Source organism: Solanum tuberosum, unplaced genomic scaffold (genome assembly GCF_000226075.1).
Source record: "Solanum tuberosum cultivar DM 1-3 516 R44 unplaced genomic scaffold, SolTub_3.0 scf00034, whole genome shotgun sequence".
NCBI lineage: Eukaryota > Viridiplantae > Streptophyta > Magnoliopsida > Solanales > Solanaceae > Solanum > Solanum tuberosum.
The window spans coordinates 1,151,022-1,164,462 of record NW_006238962.1 but is presented as its reverse complement, the minus strand read 5'-3'; the positions used below and the strand labels follow the sequence as shown (position 1 = coordinate 1,164,462).

The 13,441-nt window shown below is 33.7% G+C and overlaps 3 protein-coding genes across 3 annotated transcripts; 1 reads left to right on the top strand and 2 right to left on the bottom strand.

Annotated features, from left to right (window-relative positions):
• Positions 1 to 617: 617 nt before the first annotated feature.
• On the bottom strand, positions 618 to 2,456 carry LOC102604579 (disease resistance RPP8-like protein 3). Its single transcript, XM_006342470.2, has 2 exons — positions 1,027 to 2,456; positions 618 to 867 (listed from the first exon to the last, which is right to left on the bottom strand). The coding sequence occupies exons 1-2, from the start codon at positions 1,819 to 1,821 to the stop codon at positions 820 to 822; spliced, it is 843 nt and encodes a 280-aa protein (XP_006342532.1). The 5' UTR covers positions 1,822 to 2,456; the 3' UTR covers positions 618 to 819.
• LOC102604918 (putative disease resistance RPP13-like protein 3) lies at positions 2,449 to 6,035 on the bottom strand. The gene is made up of 2 exons (XM_015306590.1): positions 6,003 to 6,035; positions 2,449 to 4,026 (listed from the first exon to the last, which is right to left on the bottom strand). The coding sequence occupies exon 2, from the start codon at positions 3,968 to 3,970 to the stop codon at positions 2,459 to 2,461; it is 1,512 nt and encodes a 503-aa protein (XP_015162076.1). The 5' UTR covers positions 3,971 to 4,026; positions 6,003 to 6,035; the 3' UTR covers positions 2,449 to 2,458.
• Positions 6,036 to 10,439: 4,404 nt separating this feature from the next.
• Positions 10,440 to 11,489, top strand: LOC107059755 (UPF0392 protein RCOM_0530710-like). The gene has a single exon (XM_015306655.1). It carries the CDS (start codon positions 10,440 to 10,442, stop codon positions 11,487 to 11,489), a length of 1,050 nt encoding a protein of 349 aa, XP_015162141.1.
• Positions 11,490 to 13,441: the final 1,952 nt, after the last annotated feature.

Genomic DNA, 13,441 nt, shown 5'->3' with positions numbered 1-13,441 from the left:
TTGACCATGAATATTTACCTTGCATTTTGAAGTATCTTCTTGTAATATTTAAGTTACTAACTAATACATTTATATTACTAACCTATGTGAAGCAATAAAATGTTATGTTGAACTGGTTGAGTAACACATCATTTACATATTTTTTTCAAGTATTAACCGGTGAAATTATTAATTTTTCCATGTATAATAGGTGAAAATTTCTTGAGCCGAGGGTCTATTGAAACAGCGTCTCTACCTTCTCCTCCCCAGACCCCACTTTGTGGGACTACACTGGGTATGTTGTTGTATAATATCTTTCCTAGAGGCATTGCACAACGAGTGAACTAATCAATATTAGTAGGAGAAGCAAATTACTGCTTTCTCTCTAAAGAAAGACATTTAAGCAAATGAATACAATGTTTCATGGATATGAGCCGAGGATCTTTCGGAAATTTACCTCTCTACTTCCACGAGGCAGTGGTAAGGTTTGTGTACACTCTACCCTCCCCAGACCCCACTTTGTGGGATTTCACTGGGTATGTTGTTGTTTCATGGATATCAAGAACGAGAAAGTTCTGTATATATTAGAAATTACAGGCGAATCACACGTAATCATTGCAAATTTAAATGTACAGAGGATAATAAGGGCCTCACTGAGTAGACTTAAAATACATAACTAATGCATCAGGTGAAACTGAAGTGCAAATTATTGAAGCATTGCTTACCCAGTAGCTAACTACTTGTTAGCATCAAGAGTTTGAATCTGATAACCGATGATGAATGGTAACACAGCTCTGATTGAAGAAGCCTTGGAGATTCACTGTTCAGAATCTTAGCAAGCTACTCGTTGGTGTGACTTTCATCAGAAGTATGATCAGCATGCTCCCACTGCCACGAAGAAAAATATGTTTTTGTAAGTCCATTGATCAACAAAATCTCGAGCAAGAAGCATAAATATTCAAACCTTGTATATTATGGAAGGAATGATGCTCGTAAACTAGTTATTTGTCTCGACAATAACATAGAGAGTTGAAGGGAGAAACTTACCGGCAAGGGGGTAAAATCATAATCTTTGAAAGTGAGAATCAAATCCCAACGCCTCATGAACTGATGGACATTCTGTTTGAACTCTTCTGGCATGTTGGTTATGATCAATTCCCTGAGACTTTTTTTTTTCCTCAGTCTTTCGGGAATGCTCATCAGTTTATTACAGCATCGGATATTTATCTCTTTGAGCTTCTCCATTGCCGCTTCCTCCACGTTCCACTTTTCCAAGTTCTTCAGTTTCCAAATCTTTAGAACCCGAAGCTCTTTGAATCCTCCCTGAGGGCACACCATTTCCTTCCCCATATAGGAATCAGCTAGAAGCCTGAGGACATTAAGATGCTCAAGTTTCCCAAGAATCGGCATAGGATCCTCTGTCAGCTTTGAAAGAGACAATGTGACTACTTTAAGCCCTTCAGGTAAGTATTCAGGCAGATTTGGTAATTTACCTAGCAAGTTTAGGTGGGAAAGATTGCTCAGACTCGACAGAGACAACGGCTCGTCACCAAAATGTGATGGATGTCCTACATCATTTATGGATCGTAACCTCAATGATTGAAGAGAAGTTAAATTTGAAATCCAGTTGAGAAGGTGGTCACAATTCTTTAAACAGAAAGTAATGCCTGCCTCTCTAAGATTACGCAACCGATCCAGTCCATTCTTCACTGGGCTATCATCATCTACAGACAATCCCCACAGTGTAAGGAGTGTAGGCAAAGAATCGGTATCTGAATGCTTTGGCATGTCAAGACGGATGTGACTGAGATTGAGATGCCGCAATTTCTTTGATTTCCACATGGAGGTGGGTAAGTTATTTATGTTAGTGTGCTTCACATCTAATGTCTCAAGATATGGCAAGTCACCAACGGACGAGGGAAGAGCATCCAAGAAAGTCCATCTTAATCCTAAGTATCTCAAGTGAAATAAATCACCAAGATTCTCAGGTAAACTTGGCTTATACACTCCTTCCAGGTCAAGCACCCTCAGCAATACGAAACCCTTAGTAATTACGCGACTTAGAAGGATGCCTACTTCCTTGGCTGGGATGTCTTTCCTCTGGAAATTGAATGATAAGTAAGAGCGAAGATGTTCAAACTGGGAAGCATCACTATAAATATTCTTACTGCTTGCATGCTCAACAAGCCTTCTAACATTCAAGGGAACTGAATCTTCTGTGCTACATGTACTGCAGTGAACATGGAATAACCTGATGTTCTGGGCCTCAGGCAACAGATAGCCATGGAGAACGCCTAGTAACCGACATCTCCTGGGACTGCCATCAGACCTAAATTTGGATATCTGAATCAAGCTCCGCTTGACTAGATCATCAAAGTTTTCTTGTACCACATCCTCCGGGAATTTATATGGTTTGGGGTTTACAAAACCCTCTGAAAGCCACAAACGAAATGGCCTCCTTACCGGAATGTCGTACTCTTTAGGGAATAGCACCAGGTAGAGTACACAGTTTCAAATGGTCAGGCAGATTCATATAGCTAAGGGATACAATGTCCTTCGTTTCCCGGTTTGTGCACAGTATCTTTTGAAGATAATCAAAGTGATTGGTATCTCCCTTGATCGACAACATGCTGCCAAGAAGGACAGTATTCAGGGGGAGGCCACCGCAGACCTTCAGAACTCGCTGCTTCAAATCTTGATGTTCATTTCCTTCCTCCCAAGTATCCCAACCAGCTTTCTTCATGAACAAGTTCCAGCTATAGTTATCACTTAGCTTTTTCACCTTATGGATACAATTCGGAGGAGATACATACCACATCGGACTAACACTGGTGGTGATGAGAAGTAGTGTACTTCCATTTCGACTGTCTAAGAAAACAGATCTCAGGCCTTCCCACATCTGCTCACTCTGTACGTCATCCAACACAATCAAGTAGTTTTTTCCATTTAAGCACTCCAAAAGTCTAGTTTCCAGCTCATTGGGAGTTAGATCCACAGAGTCCTTGGAATCCCCCACCTGTTTTAGCAAGTTCTGCAATACATCTGATTTATTATACTCTTTTGGAATGGTGACCCATGCGCATCCAGACTCGAAATGATTTTTGATTTTCCTACTTCTGTATACAGCACGAGCCAAAGTAGTCTTGCCTGAACCCATCTCACCAGCAATTTGAACGATCGGGGCCCTTTCATCATCAGCTGTCATGGTTAGTCTTTCCACTAAGTCATACACTTCTTGTCTAATGCCAAACATCTCCAGTTCTTCGTCATCATAAGAATTTGTGTACATGAGTCTGGCTTGTGTTTCATGGTCTGACCACAAAGACTTGTCGCTGATGCACCTCAGAGGTATATTTGTAGACATGAGTTTTGCTTTTTTTTCAGAGTCTAACCTCAAAGGCACATCACTGATGCACCTCAGAGGTTTTCTATCTACCTCCAGGACTAGTTTCTCTCTCTCTGGGATCATAGGATAACTACATTCTGCCTTTGGACTTATTAGTCTGACTTTTGCAGAATCTTCACCGTTGTGATCTTCAATATCTCCATCTTCAGCTTCCCCACCATTCTGATTACCCATATAGGTGGTTGTCCCACTGCTACACGCTCTCTGTTCACCAGTACCTTTGTGATTTTTATTGATCACCCGTTTAATGTCTGAAGGGATTCTCTCCATCTTCTTTGTCAGCTTGCAAGCCATGAAGTTCTTGAGAACCTGAGAGTGATTCATAAGGAAGCTCCATTTCTTGTTCTGACGGGCGATGTCAAGGGCAAAAGACTCAACAGTGTCCTCAACATAGTACAGACTATGCAGACACCTTTCAGCCCACTCCTTGAATTCTTCGCTATTTCTTTCCTCCTCGTTTGTGTCAGCAATGTCGCCTTGCATTTCTTCTAAAGCTTTCTCTATCACCCTTTTGTTCGTTATCTCGTCAGAGAGTGTATCCTTGAGTTTCTCTATCACCACAGAAGCTTCTGCCGCCAGCTCCATTTGTCCACAAGGATGCAATAGGCAAGAGCAACAGCGAATATTACGAAGATCCAAACCTACAAGTTGATCCGGTGAAAATTGTAAAAAACCACAACAACAACCGGTGAAGGTAGAGTGTACACAGACCTAACCCTCGGCTCAAGAAAAACAGTCAAAATTGTTATAAGACAAGGGACCTGATATTCACATAAGACTAGTTTAATTAAAGGAGTGAGCTAAAATAGACACTTTTTTCGCTCTTCTTCTTCTTCTCGTGTTATTGTAACAAGGATTGTCAAGTTGAACTCACACTCAGATATAAACAAATCAAGGATGAAATGTTAAAAAATACTACCTAGTACCTCAAATATCAAACAATTTAATAGTACATCGTATTAATTGAAGGTTAAATGTGTTTAGTCGGATCAAGAGGATGGAATTCACCAAAAATAAGTGTAAATATTCGACACAATATGAGCAAATTTCCCTTTACCAAGGCTGGGAGTTATACACGGGCTAACGATAATCTAGTTAAAATCTCTTTTGGCTACTACTAGTTCATTTCCAGTTGCATATTTGAACTCATAGCAGCAACTAAATCCACAACTTTAAATCCCAATAAAGTTGTCTCCGTGTGGCCTATAAGTCGGAGGTACGAGCCATGGAAGCAGCCACTAATGCTTGCATTAGGGTAGGTTGTCTACATCTACATATGTTCCTTGGACTCTCCAAAAATGTTGTTGCACCCGCGTCAGATCCTTCAAAAATGCACTACTTTTGGAGGATCCAACACAAATCCGTCGATATTTTGAAGAGTCCAAGCAACATATAGGTCTACATCACACCCCTTGGTATGCGGCCCTTCCCGGGACCCTTTGTAAACATGGGATGTTTTACGCATCGTTCTGCCCTTAATGCCAATTATCCAAGACATAGATCTAAGCAACTCTAGAACATTAACCAAACCCATCTACAGATTAAGTCACATTTACATCATGAAACTCAGAATTCAACACTAATCCCTTCACCATACAACAACAACAACATACCCAGTATAGTCCCAAAAAGTGAGATCTGGAAAGGATACGCAGATCTAACCTCTAGGTAAAATGGTTGTTTCCGATAGACCCTCGGCTCAAATAAAATTAGTCTAGAAAAAAAACTGTAATGAAAATAAAGAAAACAACAGACAGTAATAAAACAACAAATAGTAGCATAACAATACTACAACAAAATAATACTATAATCAAACTACTCGAAACAACGTATAATAATCAGAAATCAAAGAAGAAGAAACAAGAGTAATTCTACCCTAAGCCCTTCACCATATCAGAAGAAAATTGGCTATAATTATGGAATCAATACCCATAAACAATGTAAATCGACATCTACAATAATTCTAACCAGAGGCGGATCTATTAAGGCATGTGGGGGTGCCACGCCACCCCCGAACTTCGACGGAAACTCTATATATACATAGGTATATATATATAATATTTATATTTATATAAAGCGTGTCACCCATAGAACAAAATTGGCTTGTGGTGCCACGGTAGGAGGGCAACTTTAGAAGGCTGATGTTGCGGGTTCGAATCCCATTTGTACCTATGTTTTTTAGAAAGACATTGTTTTAAGAAAAAGGAAATTGTTGCACACGTTCTTTTAAGAAAAATTAGAGAACTAAAATTAATTTATATTGAAAAGACGAATAATTTAATCAAATATAAAATTAATTTAATCGATAAATCTATTTGGCACCCACGAAGTCTAAATCCTGGATCCGCCACTGATTCTAACCATGTATAAATAGTGCAATTTTCCATCAAAGAGCCAAAGTTTTATATGAGCACAGTACTATAAATTTACGTGTAAAATTCATTAAAAAATTGTAACAAATAGTAGATCCGAACCCATAACTTTTAAAATTCCAATGAGTTGAATACAAAAAATTCTTTAAAAATTAAACTCATAAAACTTAAATTCTAAATTTACCTCTAACAATATAGCAGCAAAATAAGAAACAATTTTATAATTTTTTGAGAAAAAAAAATACCTGAAAAAGAGCTCTGGGAAAAACACTCTTTGAGAATTGTCTAATGAAAAGTAAATCACAAAGACTACCAATCTTTTTTTTTTATAATCGAGAAATTTTTGAGGGCCAGTGACACACAATTCGAAAAAATAGTAGCAATAATTTTCCAAAGATCAGTACTCCCTCCGTTTCACAAAGAATGACCTCCTTCCTTTTTAGTCAGTTTCAAAAAAATGACCTCTTTCCTTTTTTGGTAACATTTTACTTTTTGCTTTCCACGTGGCATGTTTAAGACTACAAGATTAAGGGCAATTTTGTACATTTGACATAACTTTAATTTAGGACCACAAGATTCAAAAGTCTTCTTTAATTTCTTAAACTTCGTGCCAAGCCAAACCAGACCAATCTTTTTGAAACGGAGGGAGTAATAACATATTATTCGAAATTCGATGAATAATGAACTTGTTACGAAGATTATGGGAAATTGTAATAGTAATTTCGCCATGAAAATGAAGTCAAAAGTCAAGCAGATTAGGTGCAAGTGTTCCGTACAACTTTTATTGGAATTTCATGCAAATAGTTGAGTTTTTTTTTTTTAATGTTCTTTTAAGTAATAAAAAGTATTTTTTTAATAATATTTGTATATAATTTAGATTAATATTACAAGAGGCAATGGGTGGGGATGGAGGTTGTGGGGTAGGGGTGAAAAATAATTTTTCAATTTTTTTTTATCCAATTGAACATGAAAAATTAAAAATATTTAATTTCCTCCGTATAGAATACATCAAGCTAGCTAGGTGACCATTAATTAGTTTATATCACTTATATATTATCATTTTACTTTTTAATTAAATTATGAATTGATTATTTATACATATTAAAATAATTTTTAAAATATAAATTCATGATTTGAGTCGAATTTGTAACTTTAAGGCTGATTTCACCCTTGCGAAGAAGTAGTTAGGTAAATACATAAGATTTATGAGTTTGAGTTTAAATTTTAACTATAACACCTTTTATTTATCATGTTTTGTTCTGATATATTTTTGAATATATATTAAGGTCTTAATTTTTTTTAAATAAGCACTTTTAACTTTTAAAAGCTCAGTAAAGTACTAACTTATTTGGTCCCCAGTTCACATTAGGACAAATTTGAATATTAAACACACTCCTAAATTATTAGTACTAAGAAATGACAGTAATACTCATTCAAAAAGTGATATTTGGATTGACTTGGTCAAAGTTGACTTTATCTAAAGTATAATAGAGGACAATATTAAATCTTTTTAATTTCTTCTAATATTTATGAATGTAGTTAAAAGCTTAACTTCAATATTTTTTTGGATTTACTTGAAAGACTCAGCTTTATCGAAAAAAGACCCTGTCCTTTAGATTCATTGAAAGAGATCCAGAAAGCAATGGCTTTTCTAAAGAGTAACTTTCGCATATATCCACTCAAAAATAAGTTAATTATGATTCATAGTTATAATTTGTTTATTATGATTTGTAGTTATATGTTACATGGAGGAGAGTAACAAGCGAGATTGGGAGAGGGAGGAGAGAGGGCAGAGAGGCGAATTGTATATGTATTATATGTCAAAATAATTGTATATATGTAACTGATATACATATGTATTTGTATATTGACGAGCGATTGGGAGAGGGAAGAGAGAGGCGAGTGAGAGAAAGCAATAATTTGTATAATTCGCGGGTACATTTGTATAATTCACGTGTATTTGTATAATTGAGTAATACAAAGTCTGGAATAATACAAATATGATAACACTCAAAATAACGAATTGATACAAACACAAACATATGAACTTTAAACTGTTGTACAAATTATACTATAAAAATTACATTATATAAGTTATATTATACAAAATTTGAAAATTACACGTTTATACAAACTTTTAAAAGTTATACAAAAATAGATTGAAGGTATATGGTAATAAAACTGAAAAATCAAAGAAAATCATCGTCATATACAAATACAAACCATCGTATACAAATACAAATCAAATGAAGAATTGTTAGTTGCGAATTATACAAACTCGAAGTCAGCCCGCACAATTAATGGTTAATGTTAGTCGCGAGTGGTAATTATTGCAAACCATAGCTATGATGACTAATAAGTATAAATTTGTTTAACCGCGTATTTTTTCCTTTTCTAAAAGGCCCCATGATAAGCTATACAATCAAATTGTATTTAGCTCACCCTTAAAAATGTGATCGAAGTGTGTATAAATTGATCTGAACATTAAAAATTTATGAATAAAAAAATATGAAAACACAAAAGATTAAAATTATTAAAATGAAGTCATATCTTAATTTTCTAAAATAACAAATTTAATAACCACAAATTATGAAGTTGACAGGACATAAAGCGTGTTTTGAATCCTATTTAATTTCCACCTACCAACTTTCCAACAAAAGAGACGTAGAAAAGTTTTGTCTTCTAAGAATGGAAAATGACTTTTTAGAAAAATGTTTTTATTCCATGATTTTTGGCATTTAAATATAAATATAATAACGAAAGTTATTTTTCTTAAAAATTAAAAAAAAATGATTTCCTTCTCTTGGTAAGGAGGACATCTATTTTGACTTTTATCTTTATATTTTTTTTTCACTAATATTAAAATATTATTTTTAATTTTCAAATACTCAGAAGTTTCATCACGAACCAACATGAGTTGTGGTGTGGTGGTGGTACTGTTTCACCCTTAATCAGAAGTCTCGGGTTCGAACCTTCGATATGAAAAAAATTATGTTGGGAGCGCCACCCCCACATGGTTCTACAATGCGGGATTCAAATTTAGTCGGAGCTCCAATGTGTGCTTAGATTGTATTTTTCACTCCACTCTCAAAAATATAATATTTATTAATTGTATTTAGGTTTAAACATTAGGTTAATTTTCAAATATTTAATAATTTTTCAAAATATATATTTTTTAATTTTGAAGATTATATATTTTTTTTCCAACGCATAAAGTCCGCCTCTAGCAAACAGCATACTTGACCAAATCCTTCGTAAAAGGCTGCTATAAATAGAAACAAAACTAAGATTAATAATTCTTTTTCGAAGAATTATTCTCGGTAGGCGTTTGTCCGTATATTTTAGATATATTTTATTTATTTAAAATTTATAAAGGTAAAGTTATGTTTAGTTATATCTTTTGTAAAAAGAAAAGATAGTATTTTATATTCAATTATGAAGATGGTGTTGGAAAATATGTTCCGAGTACTTTTCCAAATTTTAAATCCACCTTCAAGTTCAATTTGGAAATTTATAACCAAATATTAGTTTTGAATTTTATGGCTTTTGTTCAAATCGTAGATTTATTTTAAGAAATTTACTAAATATGAACAAATATTAAAGTTAGAATTTATTTAGTACTATTTGAAGTCATCATTTTAAAATTCAGAACGCATAAAATTAAAATCATAACTCTATCTCTGATAACTAGTTTATTTTAATAATAAATTCATCACCACTATCGTTTTGTTGAATGACACCTACTCATTTTAAAATTGAAATATATTAATTGATAAACATATTACATACTATTATTTCTCACCACTGTCCAATCAAAATCATAATTAGTCTCAAACAATGATTAGGAAATAATAAAACAAATCATTAACCAACAATAATTCCAATTCCTTTTCCCTTAAGAATTTGAATTTCCTACTTTAATTCTAATTAGGAATCCTTCTCTTTCTTATATATGCGCGAGCTATTGATTATTATTGAATGACTTCTGAATTATAAAATAATGTTGAGTAATGTTTCGATATGACTCGAAAAGTTCGTATGATCACTTCAGTTTTCATTATCACTTCAATTTTCTTCTTCGCTACTCAGTATCATCTTTACCGTTATGATTTTATCTCCGCCATTAACGATGTACCCAAAATCACCATTACTATCTCTTCGAAAAATATCGAAAATTTTGCAGTTCATGAAAATATCTCTTCACCTGTAACTCCGGTGAATTCACTATTACCCGATTCAATTTCATCTGTATCGATTCTAATGCCGGATTGGGAAGTATTCGTTATTGTCTCGCCCGATTATACTCATCTAATTTCTCCTCACGATCCTTATATTTGTGAATTTGAAACAGGGGAAGTTTCGCCGGCGATTTCCGCCGGCGAGCTTCAATTTCCGATCCGGTCTTTGTTCAAGTGTGAGCTTCCGAAGAGAGCTCGCCGGAGATTGCCGTTTAAACAACCTAAATTGATGAAATCGTCGGAAAATAGGAATATTACGCCGGCGCCGGGGAAATCGCTGGAGATGTTACGGTGGACTTTTCTCGTTTATGATTCACTAACGACGGACGACGACGTCGTTTTGTTTGTTAAAGGGTTGAATAATCGGCAAGGGTTAATAGAGAATCTAGTGAATTTAAGTGTATTTTTGGGTATGAGGGTAATAAGGTAATTAGAACCAACGTAATGAGTTCGATACAAGAAGTTTTTCGATGTAATCGTCCTGATCCAACTGTTTTTGAGGGAGAGAGGATATCCGTCTCTCTCGAAATTATACTACATGTTCCGGTGGTTGTACCTTCTGTAGCGTATTACACTAGACCAAGGAAATTGGAAAGTAACAAGAAGTTAGAAAAAGCTTGTGTTTGTGCATGTACTATGGTGTATAATGTTGGTAAGTTCTTAAAAGAATGGGTATTGTATCATTCAAAAATTGGTGTTGAAAAATTCGTATTATATGACAATGCTAGTGACGATGATTTAAACAATGTTGTCGATGAACTTGTTCGAGATGGCTATGATGTTAAAACTTATTCTTGGGTATGGCCTCAAACTCAAGAAGCTGGTTTTTCTCATAGTGCAATTTATGCTAAGGATTCTTGTTCTTGGATGATGTACATTGATGTGGATGAATTTGTGTATTCACCTTTATGGTCTAAATTATCGCGTCCATCGAAATCTCTATTACCTTCTATGTTACCAAATCCCAAGAATGTACAAGATTCGTCACTTGATAAGAGACATATCGGAGAAATTACCATCTCATGTTATGAATTTGGACCATCAAACAAGAAGTCTCATCCTATAACGGGAGTGACACAGGGATACAACTGCAGAAGAAAGGTAGAGAACAGACACAAGTCTATAGTATTATTGGATGCTGTTGATCACTCTTTGCGCAATGTTATTCATCATTTCATACTGAAACAAGGGTACAAGATAAAGAAAGTGAATGTTCGTGACATGGTATTGAATCACTACAAGTTCCAAGTTTGGTCTGAATTTAAGGCTAAATTTAGGAGAAGGGTATCGGCTTATGTTGTTGATTGGACTAAAGAATTGAACCCACGTTCAAATGATCGAACCCCAGGACTAGGATTTAGTGCGGTTGAGCCTAAAGATTGGCCATTGAAGTTTTGCGAGGTATATGATAATGGTTTAAAAGATTTGACACGGAGATGGTTCGGACTAAAGTCTCCAAATCGGATACATTATCGTATGGTATGGCAAAAATGACGAGTTAGAATTGATTGATTATTTTTAATTATAGCGATATTTTTTTAAATTTGATTCTTTATGTATAGAATACAATATTAAAAGATATATTTGTACATTCAACAAGTTTTTAATTTAAGACCAATGATTCAGAAAGTCTTTTTATTTTCTTAAATTTTGTGTTAGATCAAAATCAAGCAAACAATTTTAAACAGAGGGTTCATCATTACTAGTTCTTGTTTTGTGCTAATTAATCCTCCCCAAATGCAAGTAGCTAACCTTATTTCTTTTGGAATTAACTTTGAGCTGTTACTGGGGTGCATGGTGACATTTATTTTTCCAAATGATCAATGAAAACAAATGATATAGTTATAAGCTAAATAGGATAATTAAAGAGGTTCAACGTCTAAAGAAACTTGCTAATATCAAGGTAGAACATAACATTATTTCAGAAAGGTCAATAAGGTTGCAGACCATCTTGCTAAATTAACTGCGAGCAGTTAGAATGAGTCTTGCTATGATACCTATCAACAACTTCTTATGGGGGCTAGAGGTTCAATCAAACTGAACCCTTTTACTAGATAGGTTGTCCCTTTTTGCGAGATTTGGAATGTCTGAGTTAGTTTCCCGTACCTTCTTTTTATAAAAGATAAATTCTTTATCCTTGTGTTATATTCGGAGGTAAGGCCAAACCCCCCTCCCATATGCATCATCCTATATATAACAATCTTAACATGTGATATTTAAGTTTAATCGTTATTAGATATAAAAAAATGACATTAATTTTATTTATATATTGACTAATAAGGAAAGTTAATAACACATCAAATGATATTCGAACATGTACTTTCGATGAACATGTGTGATTTAGGGCGAGGCTAGTAAAACGTTTGATTTAGGCCCTAAAATTTGAGCCACCAAAAAAATTTAAAAACAAATTAAAAGAAAGGTATATATTTTAAAAAGAAAAAGAAAGAAATCAAATCTATCTACTTTTTATTAGAAATATTTTTAAAATCTGAATTAAACAATTCAAATCTTCGTATTAATAAATGAAGTTCTTACAACAACATCCAAATTCCAAGCTAAATGTATATATGTAAGCAAATGAATAACATTTTATTATCTGCAATGCATTCTTTCTTTTATAAATACTAGTTTTTTAACACGTGCGTTGCACGTGTACCTGTATTATTCTAAAAATATTTTGAATTAATACAAGTTAGTTATATATAGTAGATTGAAGGGAGAAAATGCAAGTTTAAATTGATGAATGGTGAGTTTATTCGACCGACTTAGTTGATGAGCATAAGATTATTGAGTATTATTTGAACAATTAAATTTAGTGGTAAAACTATAATGATATTCAACTTTACCGTTTGATTGATTTTTTTTTTATATTTCAACAACACAGTTTATAGATGTGTGAATACAAGTGTCATCGGCTAGCAAGAAATACTTTACTTCTTGTAGTCTTTTACGGTGTATCCTTAAGAAATTGTAGTCTCTTTTTTCTTTAAGGTTCAATCAATATATGTCTTCTTTAAGATGAATATTAGTAATGTGAATAATGGTGCAAGGTTGCAAATAAGTAATATTTATATTGTCCCAATTACCTAGTTCGAATTTCTACAAACAAAAAGTGTCATATAAATTGAATTGAGGGAATAGTTATTGTGAAATAGATAGTTAGTAAATACTGACATTAAAAGTTTTATTGAAATCATAGTTACATGTATATGATCCTTTTGCCTGATTCAAAATTATAACTACTTTAATTTGTAAATTTGAATTTTTTTTTTTGTTATAATGTATAAGTATAATCATATAATCAAATATAACTTATACTTAAAATCTAAAATCTTTTAGGTACAATATAGGCAATTATTTCAAGCAGTTTATGTAATAATCTCATATAGTAATAGAAAATGAGTTTAAGATAGACCAAATAATAAATACCATTTTGTATTCAT